The sequence below is a fragment of the Lithobates pipiens genome, unplaced genomic scaffold, assembly GCF_037356315.1.
Source record: "Lithobates pipiens isolate NorthernLeopardFrog02 unplaced genomic scaffold, aLitPip1_a1.2 Scaffold_1, whole genome shotgun sequence".
Lineage (NCBI taxonomy): Eukaryota > Metazoa > Chordata > Amphibia > Anura > Ranidae > Lithobates > Lithobates pipiens.
This window is the reverse complement of record NW_027507685.1, coordinates 154,492,315-154,519,747: the sequence shown is the minus strand read 5'-3', so window position 1 is coordinate 154,519,747 and position 27,433 is coordinate 154,492,315. Positions and strand designations below refer to the sequence as shown.

Genomic DNA, 27,433 nt, shown 5'->3' with positions numbered 1-27,433 from the left:
TGCATCTTTTTTTGTTTGTTTAGCAAAAAATAAAACTCCGAGCTGTAACTAAATACCACCAAAAGAAAGCTCTATTTGTGGGAAAAAAATGATAAAAATTTCATTTGGGTACAGTGTTGTATGCCCGCGCAATTGTCATTCAAAGTGCGTCAGCGCTGAAAGCTGAAAATTGGTCTGGGACTGAGGGGGGTTTAAGTGCCCAGTAAGCAAGTGGTTAAGGGGGCGTGACAGGGGGTGTGTCCTATGCCTGCATTCTTTTGCGGATAGGTGCTCCTCATTCCCATCTCAAAAAGTTGGGAGGTATGACAACACTAACAATAAACTTCTCTTATTCGATCCTTTTTTTTTTTTTTTTTTTGGTTTGTTAAACTTACCATTGAAAGTGTTTTGTTAGGTCTGTTTGATAAGTGCAAAAACAAACTGTTGATCCTACCAGAAATCTTGTCAGCTGATAATTTCCTGTTCTCTCTGCCTGTGCTGCATTGTTATCAGTTGCATTGTTCCTAGTTAGCTCTGAAGACTACAGAAACACACCAATCTATGTTATATAGAAGGGACAGGAGGGGGTCTCTGTAGTCCTGTCCTGGAATAACTACTATGGCTCCCTCCACAGATACAGTGGAGTAAATGAGCGTTGTCAGCTTAGCACAGGAAGGGTGTCACTGGCAGAATTACCAGGTAAAAATAAAGGGAAAAATGTTATCTAAAGACTACCTTCTTATATCAATCAGAACTCAGGTGAGAAATGATTTCTGATTGGCTGCTTTGGATTGCGGCACTTTGCATATCCTCACTGCCATTATCTTGCATTCAAAGCTTGCGGATTGATGGTCTTAGTTGTGAGATTATTGCAGGTGATCTAAGTGCCCATTGTAATAATTGGGTTACTAATAAACTGGAGAACGATCGATAATGGGGAACTTTCACAATTGAATGCCTTACTTTCTCTTGTCTTTGAAAGACAAAATGTGTCCATAAAGAAAAGAATGAATACTTACCTGCCCCACTGCCCGTGCCAGTGATCTTTGTGTGAAGTGTCTTCAGGATCTCGGAAGGGTGTCAGATATCTGGTGCCCCGCTGAGCGCAGTAGTTCGATCCGCTGACCCCAACATCACTATTGTGTCCTGTATGTGGTTGGAGGCCGGCGGACAGAACCACAGAGTGCACCAGGGGACCAGGCATCTGATACACCGGGAAGTATCAGCTATCAGCGGCACCCAATGCTCTTCACGGGAGCCAAGTCTCATGTGCCATCCGGTGGAGAGGTCAGCAGAAAGGATCCTCTAGTACCGGGGACTGCTGCTTTACTTACCTTATTACAGATACACAGCACTTTACATACAGTGCATTGACATCAGTACCCTCAAGGAGCTTTCAGTCTAAGGACCCTCTCTTACATACTGGGGCCAATTCAGACAGGACACAAATAACCTACCAGCAGGTCTCTGGAGTACGGGGGGAAACCAGATGACCTACAGCAGTGGTCTCCAAACTGTGGACCACGGGCTGGATGTGGCCCTTTGCTTGTCTGTATCCGGGCACCATTCCTTCAACTGACACCCACTATGGGGTACTATACCCCCCTCTATTCAACAGTAGGGCACTATTCCTACCACCAACATCAACAATGGAGCATCATTTCTCCCAGTGATGGGGCACTACCTCCCAGTGATACCAAGGATATGGTGCCATACCTCCTGATGACACCAATGATGGGGCACTATCTTACCCTTTTTTTGCATCCATTGATGCCGGGACATTTTCTACTCCCAATGACCATTCTCTGACCCCCCTAAAATCAAAAAGACAATGAACCAGCCGTTTATCTAGAAAGTTCGGAGACCCTTAACTTAGAGGAAAGCTACTCAGAACAGGGAGAACGTGCAAACTCCATACAGGTAGTGTAATGGATGGGATTGGGCCTGGGGCCTTTATTTTTCTGCAAGGCAGAAATGCCAACCCTTGAGCCAATCATGCTCTATGTCTATACACTTCAGGACAGGGTTGCTTTTTAATCAGATTATGTGGGGGCGTTATAACATAGTACATATGACTCTCTACTACGCCATTATAACATAGTACATATGACTCTTTCCTATGCCATTATAACATATGACTCTCTCCTACACCATTATAACATAGTACATATGACTCTCTATTACGCCATTATAACATATGACTCAAACCTACACCATTGTAACATAGTACATATGACTCTCTACTACTTCATTATAACATAGTAAATATGACTCTCTACTACTTCATTATAACATAGTAAATATGACTCTCTACTATGCCATTATAACATATGACGCTCTCCTACACCATTATAACATAGTACATATGACTCTCTACTACGCCATTATAACATAGTGCATATGACTCTCTACTATGCCATTATAACATATGACTCTCTCCTACACCATTATAACATAGTACATATGACTCTCTCCTACACCATTATAACATAGTACATATGACTCTCTCCTACACCATTATAACATAGTACATATGACTCTCTCCTACACCATTATAACATAGTACATATGACTCTCTCCTACACCATTATAACATAGTACATATGACTCTCTCCTACACCATTATAACATAGTACATATGACTCTCTACTACTCCATTATAACATAGTACATATGACTATCTACCACGCTATTATAACATAGTACATATGACTATCTACCACGCTATTATAACATAGTACATATGACTATCTACCACGTTATTATAACATAGTACATATGACTCTCTACTACTCCATTATAACATAGTACATATGAATCTCTGCTACACAGAGCCCAACAATCAGGCTTATTTTACAACTTAAAGAGCAACGATTCATAGCAACCCATCAGAACCCCCATACCACAAATTTGACTGAAATTTGATTAGTTGTTTTTTTCACTTTCATATAATTTTCCGTGCTATTTATTAATGCAGACTGTCTTTTGGGGCAGGTCGCACAGAGTCTGCTGGGACTTGCAGTTTCCTAGCAGCCGGCGTGCTGCATATTGTTCAACTCGCCTACGATCCTCTGAATCAAAATTCCTCCAAAAATTTCCAGTGGGATGCTTAATAATGTGGATCCCCTCTGGGTCACGCTCTTTGTAAACGCCTAATATTTTTCTGTACCATTTCATTTTGCACCTCCGCCTGTGTCCTGGGGGAACGCAGTGTCTGATTTCTCCCCGGAGGACGGCTGTCACTGTGACTGAGGACGCACAGCTGCACACACACACACCGGGTCTCATTTATAAAAATCGCAGCAAATAGTGGTGTAGCTCATGTCAGCCAATTACCTGCTTGCTGTCATCGTCTTACCTGCGGTAGAAATACGGCAGGTAAAAACTGACGGGCTAGCAGAGGCAATACCTCCATTTATCTTTGCCATAGTGTCTACAATTGATCCCTACGTTAGGTTTTTCATTACTATTCCTGATATGTTCCCTTTCCTTGCAATAAAAAGGCTCATTAGAGCAGAAAATGACATCTGATGGAAGCAGGTGTCACTAATGAAGCAACATCTGTGGTTTTTAATCTCCTCCACTGATGCAGAACAATCTACCTATGTGATCTCATATTTTATTCTTCCATTCTTGCACAATACTGCTGATATTATTCCCCTTAGTCTGCTGTACCTGGCCATTTTAATTAGGGGCCTCTCTCTCCCCCCCCCCTTCTGTGGGTGCTGCATATGCTATCTGCTTTCCCATTGGCTGGAAATGATGTCATTGCTCCTAGAATCGGGTAATAAGCAGTTGGTGGAGGTGCAGGGATGGTGCCGTCACCACTGCTACACCCAGTCATTCATATATATCGCTCTGTCTCTCGTCCTCTGTAACCCTTGCCATGCCAGGATCGCAGCTTTACTCCTAGACACACAAGACCCATTCCGCTGGCAATTCCACCGGTTCCAACCTGGCAACTCCCGCTCCATTATACCTTATCAGCTTTAGAGCCTAACAACTTCAACCCCGCAGAGCTTACAATCTATTTAAAAAAAAATAAAACATTTTTTTGCTACAGCGTTGGATTAGCAATGCTGGTGAAATAGAATGGCTGCAAGGAAAGAAAAATGGTTGGGGAGTGGAGGAGCACAACCGCCACCCCTGATAGAAATGTCTATAGAACCCAATAATGTCCATTTCACAAGTAACACACCACAGTTACACCAGAAGAACGCAAAACCCGCTAGATAAAAAAAGACGAAACACACGCGTTTAACGCTTTTTACGCTTCCCAAGCTTGCCAGGGGTACAGAGTGACGTCATGATGAACCGGCGGTCTACCTCCAGCCCAGAAAGTTCTCTATATAACACAGGTGATATTAGAGCATGAATCCGCAATGCTATCGATATTAGATATTGATATTAGATAATATATTAGATATTGGTAAGCTATTGATATTAGAGCATGAATCCACAATGCTATTGATATTTGATATTAGATATTGATAAGCTATTGATATTAGTGATATTAGAGCATGAATCCACAAAGATGGATCTGTCTGGGTGATGTCATATAAACTCAGCTATCATCGGTCTTATTCCAAATCTTTCCCTGCAAGCTGCAAAAGAGCCATGCTTCCACGCAAAGCCATTGAAACCAATCAGATATCACCTCTGTCTGTTTCGAACATTCAGAACAATAAAGGATTACATCCGATTGGTTGTCATGGCTTACCGCACTTTGCACATGGCTTCTTGCCTACTTCATGTCTAACACACATGTTTGCAACAAACGCCACCGGTACCAATTAGTTAAAGGAGCCACCAACCTATCATATTATAGACACATGAAAACCACCTTTAACGCTAAAAACAAAATGACATTTTTCGAAACTCTATTGCAAATATTGATGCTCGTTAAGAATAAAGTCGCCCATGTCATTTAGACGTATTCATAAATGGAAACCCATTGCCATGCAAAGTGCTGTAACTAATAGTAAACAGCTTTCTGTTTCCTCTAGCCATAAAAAAATGAATTTTGATTGGCTGATAGGGGTTATTGCACTTTACAGAAGGCTTGATCGCCTTATTAAAGAAGCTCATAGGTTTGTAATAGTGGATATGAAGCTTGTCTGTCTGCGCAGAGCTCCTTACCTGCACCTGCATAAAAGAGCCCCGGTAGAAGCAGCATGCAGCCGCTGATAGGGCACTCCATAAACTGCACCTCTCAGTCATTGTAAAAGCAGATCCTCCATCCAAATGCACAGAGAAGCCGGGATCCTGCAGCCTTTCCCCGTCCCCAGGTCTGGTGGCTGTCAGCTGCTGTCTGTGTCTAGCAGCCTGGACAGCTGATGCTCACTACTGGTGCTGATGCTGCTGCTGGATTGCAGGCTGATGGTTCATGCATTACCTCATCTCTTGTCAGTAGAGCATCATGGGAGGAGCCTGGTTCTCATAGAAATTCACCTCCCCCTCCCTCCTCCTACCACGCTCTTATCTCCCAATTCCCTTTCTGCCTCCCTGGGATCACACCTCCCCTTTTCCTTGCTTTAGGAAGGGAGAGGGGGCTTCTTAGTCTGTGAATGAATGAGATTCTGCTGGGTGGGGGCAGGGTAGGAATCCGAGGTCATCAGGAGCACCTCCAGAAGCCGCCCAGGTCACCCAATGCTGGCTATAGGCATCAATCGGCGCTCTCCAGATTCATAGACCATTTTTCGCTCGTAGTTTTGTGCGAATGATCAGCGCATTAACACAAGTGATTTTGTATGACAAATGATGTTTGCAAAATACGCACACCAGAAAATACTGAACTGCCACTTCTAGGTGCAGGATGCCGGTGCAGAACAACGGTGAGCAGATGATGAGGGTGCGGGTGTATGTAGACTGGAAGTGGCTGAAAGAGGCTGAAGGAGATCAGCATCACTGAGATACAACAAGGGCTAAACATGATGAAAATTGTATGAAAACATGGCAATGATTTATGAGACATTTTAGCAAACTAAATATCATCCAGTTCAGGTTTATGTATGCTAGCATGGGAAAAGCACAGGTTCACTTTAACCACTTAAAGTGGAAGTAAACTCCCCCCTTATCATTTTCAGCCAAGGAAGCTGCCATCTTAGCTTCTGTTTAACTTCTTCAGATCCGCGATATAGCCAAATGACGGCTACAGCACGGACCTACTTTGCCAGGAGTATGTCAATAGATGTCCTCCCGTGCCCGAGCAGCCTGCATGCCCCCTGCAGGGTGCGCGTGGCGCGCTCTGTGATCAGCGAGTCTATGAGACTCAGCTGATCACAGATCGGAGTATGGGGCCGATTCGGAAACCTTACCATGTGATCAGCTGTCAGCCAATGAGAGCTGATCATGTGATGTAAACAGAGTCGGTAATCGGCTAAAAAAAAAGCCTATCACTATCGGCTCTCAGAGGGACATCAGTCCCGATCAAGGAGAACAGCCGCCAGCTCATCTGTGCCCACCTATGCCACCAGCCAGTGCACCTAGCAGTGCACAACAGTTCTGCCTACCAGTGCCCACCAGCACCACTTACCAGTGCCCAGAGTGCCATCCATCAATGCCCACAGTGCTGCCCATCAGTGTCACCTACCAGTGCCACCTATCAGTGCCACCCATCAGTGTCATCTTATCAGTGGCCATCAGTGACACCTTATCTGTGCCCATCAGTACCGCCTTATCTGTCCCCATCAGTGCCCTTTATGTAGCCTATCAATGCCCACCAGTGTAGCCTATCAGTGCCCATCAGTGCAGCCTAGCGGTGCCCATCAATGCTGCCTCATCAGCATACATCAATGAAGGAGAATGGTTTTGTCTTTTTTTTTTTTTTGGTCTTTTTTTTTTTAAACAAACAAATACAAAACCCAGAGGTGATCAAATACCACCAAAAGAAAGCTCTATTTGTGGGATTTTTTTAAATAAAAATGTCATTTGGGTACAGTGTTGTATGACCGCGCAATTGTTCATAGAGTGACAGAGCTAAAAGCTGAACATTGGTCTGCGCAGGAGAGGAGTTTAGGTGCCCAGTATGCAAGTGGTTAAGGACGTATACCCAAACGCAGAAATTCTTGGTTTTGGGCACCTGTGCCTCCCAAAGAGCCGAAAACATCAAGATTTGACCCTGATAGACCAAACTGCCTATGTGCATGAGATCTAAGGTAGCTGAAGCCCCCACATGAAAACAATCTTTATACAATAAAATCATTTTCTTTGTTATTATATTTTGGTGATCCTTTGCAATCATAAATAGCCCTCCATCCCGGTAGGCTGACTTAATAGGACATTGGACTGTAGCTTAACACCATGCCTAGCAGATTTGGAGGACAGATGATCTGGCGAGCATTAAGCTATGGACAAGCCTGTCCCTCTTGGCACTCATTTGTCTGACAGAAGCCTCCTTGTTTGAAGCTGTAGACAGACATGCGGCCAGAATGTGGCTTTTGAAAGCAGAACGTTTTACCCTGAAAGGGTTTTCTATCTACAGATCACTTGAAATGCCCAGATTGTACGGCACTTACTAAATGAATTCCATTTCTTTCTTTTATATAGAGTTTATATTTGTACCATAGAATGTTCAGATAACATACTGTAAATCACTGATGGCTTTACATATGGGCAGTGGCAGAACAAAATAATACTGCGCTAATCTTGCCAAGAGCCTCCAGAAGATATAAGAAGATAATCGGGAAGTCGGTTCACCAGGACATTTTTTTTGGAAAGCAGAGACCCTGGAGCTTAAAATGTTGGTAGTTTCAATTTTTTATGTCTCACAATATTAGGGTTTAATCAAACCCATATTTTCAGTAAAAATACACTAAAGTTAATTAAGTGCAGAAAAACGCAATTTATTAACCATTTTTTGGTAAAATATAAAAGATGAGGTTGCACTGAGTAAAGAGATACCAAACATGTCAAACTTTAAAGTGGTTGTAAACTGTTACACCACTTGTACCTACAGGTAAGCCTATAATAACTTACAGGAAATATCTACTAAACTTGCACGGTTTAGGAGATATTTACCATATAGGCTTGCGCCAACGTCATCGGCGGTAGTGACGAAGGGTTTTTTGGCTGGGGTTGTGTGGCGGGGGGTTGCTGGTTGCTGCCTGGCTTACCAGTGCTCATCAATGCTGACCACTAAACTCGCCTGCCTGACACACTGACCTACCTACCTGACATACACACACTGACCTACCTGACATACTCTGACCTAACTGACATACTCTGACCTACCTACCTGACATACACACACTGACCTACCTGACATACACACACTGACCTACCTGACATACACTGACCTACTCGACATACACTGACCTACCTAACTGAAAAACACTGACCTACCTATCTGGCATACACTGACCTACCTACCTAACATATACTTACCTACCCGATATACCGTGGCCTACTTGACATACACTGACCTACCTATCTGACACACACACTGACCTACCTGACCAGGAGACAGACTTCATATGTCCTGCAGCAGCAGCTCAGCTCAGCCGTGGTGTGCGGTGTGCCCATCATCATCACAGCAGGAGGCCAGAGGATGAGAGGAGAGCCGCCCGCCCGAGTGCCGAGCGGGGGATCGGGGATCTCACAGTGATGTAGAGCGGTGGCCACATTGTAATTCCCGCCTTCTGGCTTGCAGCGCCTACGATGGACGTCACATGTCCCGCGGTCCCGCCATTGGACCAGTGGGACGTCCATCATAGGCGCTGCAGACTCCAGAAGGCGGGACCTATGTGACTTGGTCGCACTCGGCGGTGCTCAGGATCAGATCGGTCCCCGCTCGGCAGGGCTCGGGGCTAACAATACAATTGTGCATGCCTGAGTCCGGGGCTTTTCGGGGACCCATTCGGGGCTCCTGCCCCACCCCCCCATGCCACTGCGTAAAACCCATCAGGGTTTACTTCCTCTTCAAAGTTGCGCACACCCGTGTAATAGCAAAAAGCTATGGTACACAAAATTTTCCATAGGCGACACTTTAAAAGCCTTTACAGGTCATCAGTTTAGGGTTAATCATAATTGAGGGCCCTAGAATTATCGCTCTCATTCTGGCCTGTGTGGTGGTACCTTACATGTGTAATGCAGCTGATGGTTTGTATGTAGGCGCCCTATGTTTGTCTATGTTTATATGTGCATGTTGATGTTTTTATACTTTTTTCACTTAACTTTATGGTCTGACTGACAAGTTCCCTATGCGATGGCATTTGTGACAGGTTCTCTTTATTTAGATATCAAGGGTCTATTACAGTCCTGATGTGTACCCTGCACTCCACTGAAGCTAATGGAGCACAGATCGTGCCCCAATAACTTCTTCCCTGGCTATAGTGACCAGGGAAGTGACAAAATCCTTGCTGTTTCTTGCTTCTTACTGGCTAGGGGACATTCTCTGGTCTCCCTCCCCCCACCGGGTGACACCCATAATGCCGGTCCCAGACCCATGAGTGGGACAGGGGATCCCAGGAAACATTGCAGGGAGGTTGTCTAGGAAAGGATCCTCAATTCTTGGGGTCCAAAGAAGTAACTGGGAAGCTGTACAGCCACTGCATCACTTTTGACAGCTAGCTTTTGAAATCTACATGCATGCTGTAGCAGCCAGCAGTGTGTTTAAAATCCTCGCTGCTGCCAACTTAGAGTGTTACTAAACCCAGGACCCTGCATTCACTATATCTGGTCTCCCATAGTACACAGAACATGGAAATACAATCATATTAGTAAATATAAACCGTTAAATACCTTTTCTCATCAGCAGTATTGTCTGGTTAAAGCTTGTAGGAGGAGTTTTCAGGATGCAGAAGAATGCAGGACCCCTTCTGTCTGGACAGTGCTGATTGGCCCTGTGCTTATCACATGCACTCTCCCAAGAAAAAATCTCTAGCAATACACACCAAACTGAGCATGTGCAAATTGACTCCAGTAACTCTGTCTTTATCTGGTCATGTTTTGGAGACCATGCAAAAAGAGGAGGATCTGTGCATACAGAATCAAACAGCCTTTTTACACAGAGGATTAACTCCTTAGGTTCCACAGTGAGTAACTAAGCATGCTTTACTGCATATCTAGACTGACTTTATTGTTCTGGGTTTAGTACTTTATGTCTATGGCAGCAAAAGGGTTAAAGCAGCCGCCTACACATTTGTGTCCCTATCAGAGCCGCCCACACATTTGTGTCCCTATCAGAGCCCCCCACACATTTGTGTACCTATAATAGCCCTCCACACATTTGTGTCCCTATCAGAGCCCCCCACATATTTGTGTCTCTATCAGAGCCCCCCACACATTTGTGTCCCTATCAGAGCCCCCCACACATTTGTGTCCCTATCAGAGCCCTCCACACATTTGTGTCCCTATCAGAGCTCTCCACACATTTGTGTCCCTATCAGAGCCTCCCATATGTTTGTGTCCCTATCAGAGTCTCCCACACATTTGGGTCCCCATCCCCCATCAGAATCTCCCCAACCTTTTTGCAGAGCCATTAAGGCCCCATTCACATGGGATTTTAGTCACAGCTGCAGCAGGAATCAAGTGCATTTCTACAGCTGGATTCACAGGTGGAGGAGGAGAGCCGCACAAGTAACTGGACATGGAGTGAATACCTGCAGTTAGGGACAGGTGACACTGTTTGTGTCCAGGTCTATCATTTGTCCCTAAATGCAGGTAATAGCTCCATGTGCAATTACATGCAAACACCCGCGGATAAATGAGGCCGCAGCCAGCCTGTCATTGCTTTGTACAGGCGGAGAGACCACATTCACCCGTGAATCCAGCTGCAGAAATATTCTGGATTCTTGCTGCAGCTGTGAGTTAAATCCCCTGTGAACAAGGCCTTACTTCTGTGCTGTAACGGCAGTTATTTGATCACCTCCAAAAGTTTTCAAAAAAATGTTTTCATTTTGTTTAGTTGGGTAAATATATAATAATATTTTGCATCCATTTTTAAGGAGAGCTCCAAGCTTCTTTTAACAATTAGCATTCTTTTCTTAGCTGCTTTGTTTGCTGCTACAGAACTCAATAGCTCAGGCTGTAATTTATACATTTAACAGTAAGAGACGTGACTCTCTCCCCTCTGCCCCTTTCCCTGCATGTATAAACGTACATGCAGTTTGGTAGGACGAAACGCTTTTAACATTTTATATAAATACACCTCTTAGGGAGGGAGATTTACTAAAACTGGTGTACACAAAATCTGGTGCATCTGTGCATAGTAACCTCAGCTTGTTCAGTTAAGCTTTGACAATGCGACTCCAAAAGTGCGATTTCTATTGTGACTTTACGATGCAACTTTTATGAATCTTTGAATGGGTGCAACTTGGATGGGGCTTTGGATATTGACTGTTGCACAACTGTTGCATTTATAACAGTGGTGGCTGGTGCTCAAGATTTTTTTTGGGGGGCGCAAACAAACTGAAAAATTCTGAAAAAAACTCCATCAATTGCAGCCTCACTGTGCCCATCAAACGCAGCCACTGTGCCCATCAAACGCAGCCACTGTGCCATCAAACGCAGCCACTGTGCCATCAAACGCAGCCACTGTGCCATCAAACGCAGCCACTGTTCCATCAAACGCAGCCACTGTGCCATCAAATGCAGTCACTCTGCCCATCAAACGCAGCCACTGTGCCATCAAACACAGCCACTGTGCCCATCAAATTTTGCCACTGTAGAGCAGTGTCATCCATGTGTCCTCTCTCGTCCTATCCTCCTGATAGGCGTCCAATCACAGTGCCTGTTGTTTCAGCCAATCAGGTGACGGGTAACAGACCCGGGCACCTAATTGGTGGGGAGGCGGTTCAGTGTTAGGAAAGCGAATATTCAATCGCTGATCTAACACACCTGGGTGAACTGCAAGCACCAAGCATGGCGCTCGCAGGTGACCTTTTTTGACGCCTATTATAGCCTCTGGCTCTAATCAAGTGCTCCAAAAACACTCCCTGCCGCTATAATTCAGATGCCCGAAAGGGGGCCCGGCGCCTGATCAGGGGGTGGCAGCCGCGGCCATAGATAGATTCAGGATATGCATGAATCTAACTATTGGTCATAGAGGGGGTGGCTGGAGAGAGGGTGTGGACGGTGTGGAGGCCCTTATGGATGCACCGCCACTGATTGATAACATTAAGATGCAGCTTTTATGTGACCTTTGAGAGCTTACATTGCAGTCTATGGCACATGAAAGTTGCATCAAAGCAGGGCAGGAACCTTTTCAACCGCTCCAGCCCTGGAAGATTTTACCCCCTTCCTGACCAGAGCACTTTTTACAATTTGGCACTGTGTCACTTTAACTGACAATTGCGCAGTCGTGCGATGCTGTACCCAAACGAAATTTGCATCCTTCTTTTCCCTTCTTTTGGGGGTATTTGATCACCTCTGCGGTTTTTATTTTTTGTGCTATAAACAAAAGACACAATTACTAAAGGCAAATCCACTTTGCACTACAAGTGCACTTGGAAGTGCAATCACTGTAGCTATGAGGGGGACATGCAAGGAAAATAAAAACAGCATTTTTGTTTGCACATGATTGTGAATGGATGGGGCATTCAAAAAGAGAAAAGACAGTTCCCTTTTCAACCATAAAAGTAATGATCATTCATCGGTTGCAGGGATTTCCTAAACGTCTGAGGGTTGGAAGTGATGGACACCACTCGGAAGCTGACCCTTACCCTGTTATCACCGCCAATGGTCCACGTACTGATAATATTTGAAGATACAGTAAAACCTTGGATTGCGAGCATAATTCCTTCCAGAAACATGCTTGTGATCCAAAGAACTTGTATATCAAAGCAAATTTCCCTATAAGAAATAATGGAAACTTAAATGATTCGTTCAACAACCAATAATTCATAGGTCCTTCAGTTTATAGTCAATATAAAAAGATTATAGCAATGTGACCAGGTTGTGTAACCATAAAATGTCCAACCACAAATGGTGGCCTCCACAAGGGGATTACAAGCAAAATCCAGCCGGAGCTACAGAGTATAAAAGAGAAGAGAGGCGCCTCTAAGTGTAGAAGTATGTTGCAAAATGTTGAACCTTCATGAAAGTGATTGTAAAGGTACTTTTTTTATTTTTTTAAATAACAAACATATCATACTTACCTCCACTGTGCTATCAATCTATCCAATCAAGAGCCGAGAACCCCGGGCAGAGAGAGGGCCCATCCCCGTGGGTCAAGTTCGAGGGTTCAGGTAAGTAAAGCGGGGGGGGGGGGGGCGCTGGAGCTGGGGGGCTGGTCACTGACAGGTGTTTTTTCACCTTAATGCACCTTAATTTTATTCATGTGAAAAAACACTTCTGCGATGCGGGAACGCTGCGAATCTACTGCGGGTTCCCGCATCGCCCGTCTCCCGGCGGCAGTTCACACTGCCCTATGCGAACTGCTGGGAGTGTCAGTTAAAAGTTAATGACACTCCCAAATCTGCAAACTCGGACAGAAATCGGATCGCATGGGTGTTCTGCTGCGGACACAAAAAAGGGTCCTGTACGAGTTTGGTCCGAATGCGATGCGAATTCAGCCATACTATCTGTATGGCTGAAATCGCATCGCACAGAGATCGCATGTGATTTGCAGTGCGGTGCGGTGCGAATCACTTCCGATCTCGGACACAGCAGCAGTGAGAACCTAGCCTTAATGTAACCATGTTGCTACCCTTAGAGGCACCTCTCTTTTCTTTTATAATCAGTTGTGACTTGACAGCAGTTGTATATCAAGACATCGCTTGTATATCAAGTCATAATTTATAAAAAAAATTAGCTTGTCTTGCAAAACGCTCTCAAACCAAGTTACTCTCTGTGTATTTATTTGACAGATATGTACAACCGTGTCCTGAAAAACAGAGCAAGGAGCCCTGCTAATGAATGATTCCCAATATTTCCCTAGAAGCGAAGTGGGTGACCCAGTTTCTGGGTGGGGGAAGAGATCAAAGCTTCCCCGCAGTTGGGGATTTCTAAGAGTACCAGCAGCAAGCGATACAAGTGATGCCGTCTTCCAGCATCATCTGCCTTTTAAATTGCAGAGGAAGCCAACCTGTGTAGTAAGTGTAATTTATGGGAAAAAAAATAAAAGATATATTTCATGTTCCCCTTTTGCTATTTTTAGGTACGGAGTGTAAATCTATTCACACTCCCCAGAGCCGACTCATTCTCCTTCCACTCAGTCATAGTGGAATTCTTTCTGCAATTCCGATGTGCAGAGTTTGCAAAAGTGACACAGCAAGCTTGAAACAACCTTTCACCATGATGACATCTGCTCCTCCATCCGCTTCCATTTCTTATGTACTGATCATTCCAAAACAATAATTAGCTCATTAGAGGTCATTTACTAGGAGAAGAAGCAAATGGATTTGTGAAAACAGACTAATCGCTTGTCTGCGCGAAGATTTTCCTGCCTGGGGGTTCCTAATGTGCGCTGATTGTGTGCTTTCTCGGGTGCGCTGAAATATATTCTCGGGTGGGGAGGAGCTGAGTGAATTTGAGGTATTCCTTGCTAAACATGGACATTTCCAGCAAAGGGAAATATGAGAAAAAGTGGCATGGGAACTACTCGGTTAAAGGGAATGGATACTTGTTTTGCACATTTGGTTTTATGGCCAGGACTAAAGAAAAATAATATTTGTACAAATAGTTTTTCTTTTCAGGTCAGGTCAGTTTAATACATTACACAGTTTTATATCCAACCAGCAGGCAACGTGTTTTTCCTATTTCTCTTTATCTACCCCTTTAAAAAGCCTGGTGTTTACAGACTTCAGTAGTTCAAGCTGAAATTAGCATGCACCACTGAATGCCCAGTGATATCTCCCCCTCCCTCCCTTCAGATGGCTAATTTCCAGTTTCAAGCAGGGGCAGAGCATGTGAAAGAAAATAGCTTTTGCTATGCTCTCTCTGTGGATCAGTGGTCTTCAAACTGAAAACCATGGGCTAGATGCGGCCCTTTGTATTCCTTTGGGACACTGTTCTTCCCACTGACACCAGCAATGAGGCATAATTCCTCCCTCTGACGCCAACAATGGGGCACTATTCCATCCACTTACACCAACAAACACGCACTATTCCTCCCACTGACACCAATAATGGGGCATAATTTCTCTCACTAACACCAGTAATGGGGCACTATTCCTCCCACTGACACCAATAATGGGGCATAATTTCTCTCACTAACACCAGTAATGGGGCACTATTCCTCCCACTGACACCAATAATGGAGCATAATTTCTCTAACACCAGTAATGGGGCACTATTCCTCCCACTGACACCAATGATGGGTCACTAATCTTCACACTGACACCAACAATGGGGCACTATTCCTCCTACTGACACCAACAACGGGGTACTATTTCCCCTACTTATAACAACAATGGGGCATAATTTCTCCCACTGACACCAATAATGAGGTACTATTCTTCCCACTGACACCAATGATGGAGTTCTATTACTCCCACTGATACCAACGATGGGGCACTATTCCTCTCACTGACACCAACAATGGGGTTCTATCCCCCCCATGTATATCAATGATGGGGCATAATTTCTCCCACTCACACCAATAATGGGGCACTATTCTTCCTACTGACACCAATGATAGAGTACTATTACTCCCACTGATACCAACAATTTGGGCACTATTCCTCCCACTAATACCAATGATGGGGCTCTATTCCTCCCACCAGTAGGGCACTATTCCTCCTCCTACTGACCAAAGGTACTATGTAATTTGTTTTACTCCCATTGACCACCAAGTCGTAGGCATGGTTTACTTCCACTGATGCCAGGGAATTTTCTACTCCCACTTGCCACAGTCCTGCCCCCCCTAAAGTCTGAAGGACAGTAAACTGGCCCATTATTTAGAATGTTTCAAGACCCCTGAATTAGATAACTCATATTACTCTGATAATCCTTTTTCATGACTTAAAAAGTTATTTGTAAAAGCAATATAGCAGGGGTTGCCAAACTTTTCAAACAAAGGACCAGTTTATTGTCCTTCGGGCTTTAGGAGGGCTGGATTTTGGCCAGCAAGTAGTGCCCCTATTAGTAGGAGGAATAGTATCCCATCATTGGTATCAGTGGAAGAAATAGAACCCCCTTGCTGGTGTCAGCGAGAGGAACAGTGCCTCATATCCGTGGGAGCAATACTGCTGCAAGAGCCACATAAAGGCTAGCAAAGGGCCACATCTGACTCCCAGGCCACAGTTTGGAGATCCCTGCAATAAAGTAAAAAAAAAACAGCTGTTCAAAAAAAAAATCAATGTCAAAGAAAAAAAATGATTGAGATTGACCCCCACAAATTACAGTTTTCCATCAATTAGCCTGAAAACACCTGAACCGAGTAACAATATAATGTCTAGAATGCGCCTAGGATGGTTTATGTTTGGTTCCTATGAATTGCTGAACTTTGCTCTCTGCTCTTTGGTTAAGGCCCCTTTCACACTGGGGCGGTTTTCAGGCGTTACAGCGCTAAAAATAGCGCCTGTGTAGCGCCTGAAAAAACCGGCCCCTTTCACTCCAGTGTGAAAGCCGGAGGGCTTTCACACTGGAGCGGTGCGCTGGCAGGACGGTGAAAAAAGTCATGCTAGTCGCATCTTTGGAGCGGTGTATTCACCACTCCTAAACCGCTCCTACCCATTGAAATCAATGGGACAGCGCGACAATACCGCCGGCAAAGCGCCGCTACAGCGGTGCTTTGCGGGCAGTTTTAACCCTTTTTCGGCCGCTAGCGGGGGTTAAAATCACCCCGCTATCGCCCGCAGACCGCCGCTAAAACGACGGTAAAGCGCCGCTAAAACGACGGTAAAGCGCCGCTAAAACGACGGTAAAGCGCCGCTAAAACGACGGTAAAGCGCCGCTAAAAATAGCGGCGCTTTACCGCCGACGGCTGCACCGCCCCAGTGTGAAAGGGGCCTTACTGAAAGAGCACATATGGGGAAATTTTGAATTTTTTATTGTGAAAGGTACTCTTTTATCCTCCATGATGAGCCAGATAGAAAACAAAGAGTAAAGAGATAATATCTGAACCTTACCTTGACATACTCGCTTCCAGTATCCAAGGTGTTGCAGGTGCTGCAAGAGAAGATGGAAGAGTTAGGAGACGTGTACAGGAGGAACATAGGGAAATGCCATAGCAGAGCACATAGAGCAACAGAACCATTGTATGAAGGCCCCCTCCTGTTTGTTTACCAGCTGTGTGTTCACATAAGATACGATATAGGATAATGATCAATTATTTATCAACTTTTTAATGTTTGATCATCTAGTAGGCTCATAAGTAAAAACACAAATAGATCAATACAGCAACCCTCTCCTCAGCTGAGTGTCAGGGTTATTCCGGACAGAATAAAATGTCCAGGTATGTGTTTCTTAACGCTAAGCCCTGGCCTCAGTATGTTAAGGCTTACCAAACATGGTTGAATTTTCGAAAGAATTTTCTTTTGAAAATCAGAAATGTTGTGCGTTTTGTGATCCGATGGTGCCACCATTGAAATTCCACCAACCAAGCCTTCAATTTGACCTCCTGTTGCTACAGAAAATAATTTTCGAGAATCTTTCCTTTCCAGGAATTTTATTTCTTGCACATTTCTTTTTTGATTAAATTTCTCGTACGATTCTCCCATCATTGATTAGAAAATCTTTTGTTTTTCAAAAAATTTCCAACGTGTCCAATTACTAAAATTTGATGGCCGCACGAAAATCATTTGTTGCTGCAGCCCACTAATGGTGCGAAATATGAACAAAAATTCTTAGATAAGGTTTTCAAAAGAAAATTCTTTTGAATTTTGACCCATGTATTGCCTACCTTAGGGTACCTGTGATGAGACTGGTGCTCCCTGCCTAAAAAGGTGCTCCCTGGCCGTTCTCCTCATTCTCTACCCTCTCTCTGCTCCATGATCTGTACCTTGAATCTTCCTGTAAACCTCTGGCCTAGATGTGGTCCATACTGCCCCTTAGTTTGCAGCCACACTGTCAATGACATACTTCCCCCCCCCCCCCAGATATTGGTGACAACTCTGGTGGGGGGAGCGTGGTCATCAAGACAAATAGGGTAAATCTACCCAGTTGGGACACATGCAGCAATAAAAACCATGGGAAATCCTTCCCAACTCCATTCAAAAATTAAAATAAAACATTGTGGCTATATATACACTTTAGGCAAAGAAAAGTAAGGTCACCAACCAACCTAGTTGTGCTGTCTGGATGAAAAGGCCATAGATGGATCAAGTCTCGGCAGCAGGTTCAGCAGGAACTGGACGAGATTCGATCCACCTATGAGCAGGCTGGTTTTACTGAAGTCGATCCATCGATTGCCTTCAGTACAACCAGACTGTCTTTGCATGGGATAACCATACCTCCCAACTTTTTGAGATGGGAATGAGGGACACCTATTAGCAAAAGTATGTAGGAATAGGACACACCCCTTGCCACGCCCCCTCTTAAAAGTGAATTGTACCAAAAAAACAATATTGGTTGAACCCACGGGTGCTTTTTTACCACTACTATTCCTTTATACTGGTTTTTGGAATTTTCAAATGCAACAATTTTGAAATGTGATGAAAGATTTAGCAGTGGGAAGCACTTAAGTGGTGCATTTTATATACAACAATATAGCGACAAATGAGTAGGAAAGAGGGACAGAGGGACTTTATTCCAAATCAGGGACAGTCCGTCAAAATTGGGGACAGTGGGGGGATATGGATAACTGCTGGTGGCTATAGCCGCCAGCAGTGATTATTGTGCCAGCAGGGCAGGCTCCCCACCTGCAGAAGGGATTCCCCAATCAACACTGACTGTATTGATGGGGAAATTGAGCAATTTTCTTTCCTGCAGCAGAGAAAATTGCATCATCTATGGCTTGCTGTAGAGAATGGCTGGGGTTCGGAAGTGTCTCTGACACTTATTGGTGAATGTAGAAATATTTTCTAGTGTAGCTAACATTAAAACTTTCCAATTTTAGGAAAATGCATGGAACCTGCATTGGTGGGTATAGCTTATTTCCTGTAAAGGCTGTCATTGTGTACAGGCAGCCCTCTCACTTCTATCGTCCTTTCACTGTATATGTTCTTCTATACAACTGCATGTACCTGTCAGAAGAAATATTTCATGCATTTGTATAATCTGTAATATTTGCTCTTGTTTGCGCTTACATTATACACAAAAGATAAAAGAAAAAATTGCAGGTAAATGGAATATATTTTATTGTAAAAACGATTGTACAATATCAGTTATGTTAAAACATGAGCTCTGTTATTCAATCTATTGTATATACATAATGGATTGAATAACAGAGCTCATGTTTTAACATAACTGATATTGTATGATCGTTTTTTCAATAAAATATATTTCTTAAATTTTTTGGCTGCAATTCAAAACCCCACAGGGAAAATTTCCTTTTTTCTTTATATTCTATTTGGGGCGTGCAGCGTTTTTTTTTTTTATACACAAAAGATGATGGTGTTATAAAATAGTTATTAATAATAACTAGGCACACCTTTTTTGGCAAAAAAGAAGAAGAATTAAATATTTGAAATGCCTACTTATATTTTTTCTTTTCCATACATTCTTTTTTATTTGCTTGCAATGCGCTTTTCAATTTGCTAGAACATATGACAAATCAATTCCTTTACACATTCCCTTCCCTCATTGCACATCATAGCCCTCTCCTCTTCTGGGAACGTTAACATTTCTGTCTGTGCTGGCCCAGCTAATCCCTTCCCCCACTGAACCTCTCCACCTGGGGGAGAAGCAATGGGGAAATACTATAGAGCGCCACTTGAGTGGCAGCTCTGAATCTTCTGTGGCTGCTGACATCACATTCAAGATGGCGGCCAACAGACGCATTCTCAGGGCTTAGGGATGCCTATTCATGGGAGGTTTTTTATAGATAACATGCATAAAATACAGTAAAGCCTTGGTCTGAGAGCGTTTTGCAAGACAAGCAACATTTTTTTAATACATTTTGACTTGATATACAAGTCATGTCACAACTGAGTATAAAAGAGAAAAGAGGCGCCTCTAAGGCTGCATTCACACCTGAGCGTAGCGTGTTTGAACGTTTTTACCGGCGTTTTGTCGCGCGACAACGAGCGTTTTGTCACACTACAACGAGCGACAACGAGCGTTTTTAACTTCGGCGTTTTTTTTCAGCCAATAGGAAAAATATTTTTCATCTGCTTATTTTTTCTTGAGCAGATACAGCGTCAAAACGCCCGTAGAAACGCTCGTTGTCGCGCTAAACGCTCGAATCGAGCATTTCCATTAGTTTCTATGGGAATGAAAACGCCCAAATCAGCCCAATTCGCGCGACAAAAAAGGGTCCGGAACTTGTTTGAGCTTCAGGCGTAGGGCTTCAGGCGACATGGAGTGGAGATGTGAACCATCTCCATTGAGAATAATGGATTTTTTCCCCTCCAGCGTTTTGTAGCTTCAGGCGTAGGGCTACAAAACGTTCAGGTGTGAACGGGCTGTAAGTGTAGCAATATGGTTACATTTAATGAAGGTACAACATTTAACAACTCACATGGATGACGATTAAAATAGGCACATCTAAGTATGCAGGCATCCAGGGTAAAGCTGTCCACATAGACCGCCCTCCGCACTGCCATTGACATTGACATCATCCTTTCCACGCTGCGCTCCACGAGCTCTTCAAGCCTTGCTTTCATATCCCTCTACTGCAGGGTAGTCTTCCTGGTCACGATTCGGTCTATGTGGACAGCTTTACCCCGGATGCCTGAATACTTAGATGTGCCAGTTTTAATCATCACCCATGTGAGTTGCTAAATGTTGTACCTTCATTAAATGTAATCATATTGCTACACTAATGCCGCATACACACGATCGGAATTTCAGCCAGCAAAAGACCGATGAGAGCTTTCAATCGAAAATGCGACCGTGTGTATGCTCCATCGGAATTTAGCCGAATTCCCGCCAGCAAAAATTTTAGATCATCTTCTCAATTTTCCCGATTGAAAAACTTTTTATCGGTAATTCTGATCGTGTGTATGCAATTCCAACTCGCAAAAACTCACGCATACTAAGATTCAGGTCTTTTTTTCTCAGAGAATAAGTGTAACTAGAAAACCAGTACACTAGATCCCCTGAAGCCAGCAACAATAGATCCGCCAGTACGAATAGACCCTACCGCAGCAACAATAGGTCCCCTCAGAAACAATAGACCCCACACCAGCAACAAGAGATCCCTCACACAACAAAAAAATCCCCTAGTGACAATGGACCCTACCCCAGCAACAATAGGTCCCCCCCAGCAACAATAGACCTCAATCCAGAAACAATAGATCTCTCACACAACAATAGACCCCACCCCAGCAACAATAATTCCCCCATACAAAAATAGACCCCCCCCACACGCAGCAACAATGGACCACCGGCAACAAAATACCACCCCCCAGAAACAAAGATCCACCCCAGCAACATTAGACCCCCCCCCCCAGCAGCAACAACAGATCTCCCAGTAGACAACATCAATAGACCCTCCAACATACAGTAACCATAGACCTCTCCCTCAATAGTAGATTCCAACAGCAACAATAGACCCTTGCACAAAAAATAAATCCCCACCAGTGATAATAGATACCCCAGTAGCCAGCATCAATAGACCCTCCGACACACCCCTTGCTATTACATACATTCAGTGCTGGAGGTGCCGGAACTGCGTTCCCCCGCGTTCCCGCTGAAAAAAAGCATTGCTCAGATTCAACTAAGGGATGGAAGCTATTGGCTACTGGGTATTGAACTTCCTTTTTCTAGTCCCGTCGTACGTGTTGTATGTCACCGCGTTCTTGGCGGTCGGAATTTGGTGTTACCGTGTGTAGGCAAGACAGCTTGAGTGGAATTCAGTCTGGAAAACCATCAGACCTTTTTCCAACCATAATTCCGATCGTGTGTACGCGGCGTTAGAGGTGCCTCTCTTCTCTTTTATACTCTGTAGCTCCTGCTGGATTTTTCTTCTAATCCCCTTGTGGAGGCTGCCATTTGTGGATGGACATTTTACACAACCTGTCACATTACTATAATCTTTTTATATGGACTATAAACTGAAGGACCTATGAATAAAATGGTTGTGGAACAAATCATTTCAGTTTCCTTTATTTCTTATGGGGATATACAAGTGCTTTGGATTATAAGAATGTTTCTGGAACAAATTATGCTTGCAATCCAAGGTTTACTGTTTATTAAATTCCTATGTAATCTTATTAGAAGATTTTTGTTGAAATGTTTGTTGGTCTGGCAACATTTCTGGCCTCTTGAAGGACTAATCAGAAGCTTTGAGGTTGATCGGCCCTGGATGCAGTTTGCATTGAAGGTTGATCAATGACTGGTAATCACTGCATGTATCATTACAAGTGAATGGCAGCGATTGGTTGCATACCTCCCAACTTTCTGAGATGGCAATGAGGGACACCTATCAGCAAAAGTATGTAGGCATTGGACACACACCCTGCCACTCCCCCTTAAAGGAGAATTGTATAACAAAAAAATGATTGGTTAAACCCATAAGTGCTTTTTTTTTACCACTACTATTCCATTATATTAGCTTATGGAACTTACAAATGCAGCAATTTAGAGATTAAATTAAATGTTTAACACTGAAAAACACTTTTTGATAGATAAAAAGTGCATTTTATATACAACTCTATAGATCAGACCAAAATGAGGGACAAATGATAAGCAAAGAGGGACAGAGGGACTTTGCTCCAAATCAGCGACAGTTCCAAAATCAGGGACAGTCCTTCGAAATCAGGGACAGTTGGGAGCTATGTGGTTGCAGGCACTGTAAGATTCTCATTGCTTTGTATTGGGCTTCCTGCCCACAGCTGTCCCACAGGAATTCACAGGCTGCCCCTGAACACATGTGTTAATGAGTTGTTCAGTAAGTTCCAGACAAGTTTTTCCTAAGAGCATTTTTCCCCAATACTGAACAATGATTGCCAGTCATTTTTCCTGTCTATCGCACTTTTTTTTTTTTTTTTCTTTTTTATAAAGTTTTTAATTGACATACAAAAATTGCCCACGCAGGGGCTAAACATTAGTCCATCGCACTTTTAAAATGCAAATCTTAAGCCCCGTACACACGATCGGAAATTACGGCTAGCAAAAGACTGATGAGATCTTTTAGGAGGAAAATGCGATTGTGTGTATGCTCCATCGGACTTTTGCTGGCTGAATTTTTCGGCCAGAAAAAGATTGAGTGCAGGTTCTCAATTTTTCGGTCGGTTTCGATAGGTTCCTATCCAAAAATGCATTTGTGTGTATGCAATTCTGACACGCAAAAACTCACGCATTCTCAGATTCAACTACGAGACGGAAGCTATTGGCTACTGGCTATTGAACTTCCTTTTTCTAGTCCTGTTGTACGTCACCGCGTTCTTGACGGTCGGAATTTGGTGTGACTGTGTGTATGCATGACAGCTTGAGCGAAATCCCATCGGAATTACATCGGGAAAAGCACAAGAGCTTTTTCCGACCAAAATTCCGATCGTGTGTAAGCGGCATTACAGTGAAACACCAGACAAAATTATTTTTTTCTGGTGACTATTGCCACCAGGAGAGAAAGTTCTACACTCTTTTACTGTTGATACTGGAATGAGAGTAAGGGAGAAAAGTCCTTACAGAGACACTGGTAAAATTGGTACAGCTCCGGGGGCCTTCTTCCATCCGCTATCATCTGCTCTTTTGCTAGCTCTTTTACTAGCGGAAGAGCCCAGCTTTCTTCTTCGTCGCCGCCCTCTTCTTCCAACTTCGGGGGTCTTGTCCCCCTCTTCAGGGGTCTTGTCCCCCTCTTCGGTTCTTCTTGCCGGGCCTCCGCTCCTTCTTCTAGCTCTTTTACAAGCGGTGGCCTGGTCTTCTAGCGCCACCGCCTTCTGTTCTTCTTCCAGGCTCTTACTAAGAAACGAACCCGTACGTTGTCTTCTTCTGAAGAGTCCTCCCCTGGAATGCTTGAAGTCACTGGGTCTCTCCCAAACCGAAGATGGCACCCAACCACCTCAGAATCCTCCTTTAGTTTCCTTGCCTCGGGCTAGCCAGCCCCGAGACATCAAGATTGGGTGGATCTCGCACCCCATGCCATAGCCTTCCTGGGGGCTGGTCAGGAGGATCAGGACCATGAAGTCAGTACATCCTTCTGGACCGGAACACCGTCCCATGTGACGTCCGCATCTTAAATACCCTCTCCCAGAAAGCACAGCAAGAGCGCCACTCCCACTGGGCGGGCTCCGAGAGAGAGTAACTTAAACACCCAACCAGACCATAGTTCCAAACCTACCAGAAAAGACAGTGCCCCCTGTGGTCAGGCGGAACGTCTCATAGTCCAGTCAGACTGATGCTGAGGTCCAATTTAGACAATTGTACCCAAACCAAACTGCAGTTTAGGTATAACCTTAACTTTGAAAAACGCATAGGGCATGCTCTTCAGGAGCCGCCGCTACACTTGTTGTTGGGGTGAAAACAAGTGAGATGACTTTTGTGAGTTGGCTGTTACATACAGTACATTATACAAATGAATAATATACAGAGAAAGTATAACACAAGGAAAACCTGACCGAATAAAACCTACATGATGCCATATCCTTCTGGTGAAATCCTTCATATATGAATGGCTATCTTTAAGCAATGTGCAAGTGATTTGTGGAAGTAAACCATGAGATAACCGTCACCTTGCTGGGACAAGTCCTGGGCTTTCCATGCAGGAAATCTATCATACGATGTTTGTGACTATGAGTATTCTCCCAAATCTGGATCTCCCAGAGGAGCGGCTCTGTTGGAAGGCTAGCGGACATTGTGTTCTCAGTCAGGTTTCCTGGCCGAGGTGAATCACTGGCGGTGGTGAAGGGTCAAGTGGCAGGGTGTGACGGGGCCTGGGTACAGGCGCTGCACAGGAAACAGATGCTCCATCCATGTTTTAGGACAATGCAAGGCTTCCTCTCTCTTCTCCCTGCATCCTCTTGTGTTACACAGAAGGAAACATATACGCACAAATATACGCATTACCTGATTTCAGACACATCTCACAAGAATGACCAAGTTTATTCTTCTAGAATTGCTTCTACTTTCTTAATTACAGTGTGCTGGCTGTGGGTCAGTACTGGAAACCACATAACTGCCTGATGTCCTTCTTGTTTGACCCATGCTCCATCTCCCAGATGTTTGTCTCTCCTTAACATTGCCAAGATTTTAAAGTAAAGTTTATTGATATTGCATATTCTGGTTTGTCATGCCAAGGCCAAAATTTAGAACTATAACGTATCTAGTACATTGAAAAGAAAATTGAACACTATTTAATGTGATAGAAACGACAGACATATTTTGCACGAAGGATGTAAGCACAGTTGGGCAGACCATGAAGTATTGATACCCAAAGAAACAGTGAATATGCCAAGCAAAGAAGTGAGAAGAACAGAGGTATGATCTCATCAGTGGGGTGTGTCCTTGACAAAGTTGTGCTCCTTCCACAGAGAAGGACAAGGGCCTGCCTGTGCTGTTTGGCAGGGGTTCCTGAGTTGATGGCTACAAAGAATACTAGGGCTGCAACTAACGAATATTTTCATAATCGTTTAGTTGGCCGATTATTGTTTCGATTAATCCAATAAAATCATAAAAAAATATAAAAAAGACCTGAAATACCATTCTGCAGATTTTCATACAGGTCTGTAATATTATAATGCATGACAGAGTCCCTTGTCATATACAGGTATCCTGTCGTGTCTATTCCTCTCAGGAAAAGCAATAATGGGGTACTATTCCTCCTAGGAACACCAATGATTGGGTACTATTTCTCCCAGGAACACCAATGATGGGGCACTATTCCTCCCAGGAACACCAATGATGGGGCACTATTCCTCCCAGGAACACCAATGATGGGGCACTATTCCTCCCAGGAACACCAATGATGGGGCACTATTCCTCCCAGGAACACCAATGATTGGGTATTATTCCTCCCAGGAACACCAATGATGGAGCACTATTCCTCCCAGGAACACCAATGATTGGGTACTATTCCTCCCAGGATTACCAATGATGGGGCACTATTCCTCCTGGGAATACCAATGATGGGGCACTATTCCTCCTGGGAATACCAATGATGGGGCACTATTCCTCCCAGGAACACCAACGATTGGGTACTATTCCTCCAGGGAACACCAATCATGGGGCACTATTCCTCCTGGAAACACCAATGATGGGGTACTGGTTCCCTTCCTCCCCCTCCCAGGAACACCAATGGGGCACTATTCCCCCCTCCCCTCCCAGAAACACTAATGGGGCACTATCCCCCCCCCCCAGGAACAGCAATGGGGCACTACCCCCCCCAGGAAAACCAATGATGAGGCACTATTCCACCCCCCCCCCGAAGCACCAATGGTGTGGCACTATTCCCCCCCCCCCAAAATACTTGGGGCACTTGTTGTCAACTTGTCCTCACAGAAATTAATGTACTACTGAGTATTGTATAGCCAATACCTTATATCACTTCATAGGTGCAGTTCGGAGCTCATGGCTGCTTCTCACCTCTCTCTCTATTCCCTCGAGGCAGCAGCGGGGCTGAGAATATCGGGGGGGGGGGGGCCTGATGTCAGCGAGGAGGAGAGAGGCGGATGTGCCTGGTCACATGAGCGCTGCTGTATTCTCATGAGAATGCGGCGCTGCCGCCACCTTGTACACAGGGTTCTAATACTGGGACGGTGGTGGGATTGGCAGGGAGGAAGGTGTGTGCCGTTAGACCAACTAATCGATAAAGAAAATCGTTGACAACGATTTTCATTATCGATTATTATCGATTTTTATCAATTAATCATTTCAGCCCTAGAGAAGATTGATCCCACAGATAAACTCCCAGGGTGGAGCCCCAAGACTGAGCGGATTTTCCGTCAGAAAAATCTTGGATGGTTGTTCCGACAGAATTCCGCTCAAGCTTGACTTACATACACACAGTCACACAAAAGTTCCCTGACCGTCACGAACGTGGTGATGTACAACACTACGACAAGCCGAGAAAATGAAGTTCAATACTTCTGAGTATGCGTCGAATTGTTTCCGAACATGTGTAGGAATTTTGCGCGTTGGAATTGCTACAGAGGATCAGAACTTTTTCCAACCGAAAAAATGAGAACCTGCTCTCAATCTTTGGCTGGCTGGAATTCGGCCAGCAAAAGTCTGATGGAGCATACACACGGTCGCATTTTCCGACCAAAAGCTCTCATGGGTCTTTTGCTGGCCGAATTTTCGATCGTGTGTACAGGGCATAATGGTTTACATACAGTATAGAGATTTCATATGTATAATTAGCTGCTTGCCTGGAGTTCAGCTTTAAGATACTGTATTGTGCAGAATGTCCACCAAATGCCACCATGCATAAGGCTCATATGTACTAATGACCACGTATATTTATAACACACCTTATTGCTGTGACATGCACCTTTTTGCTTTGCTTTTTTCATACACTCAGAATTAAAAA

At 44.2% G+C, this 27,433-nt stretch overlaps 1 protein-coding gene across 4 annotated transcripts in view; it reads right to left on the bottom strand.

Annotated features, from left to right (window-relative positions):
- The window catches only part of SH2D3C (SH2 domain containing 3C), a 145,738-nt gene that overhangs the window by 38,189 nt on the left and 80,116 nt on the right, over positions 1-27,433 (bottom strand). For 3 of the 4 annotated variants that reach the window (XM_077478722.1, XM_077478721.1, XM_077478723.1), the window contains one exon: positions 16,992-17,031. In XM_077478722.1, coding sequence (XP_077334848.1) covers positions 16,992-17,031 — 40 coding nt within the window. Of the gene's footprint in view, positions 1-5,118; positions 5,372-16,991; positions 17,032-27,433 lie in introns of those variants that run through there. The other variant, XM_077478725.1, reaches the window with a different exon arrangement.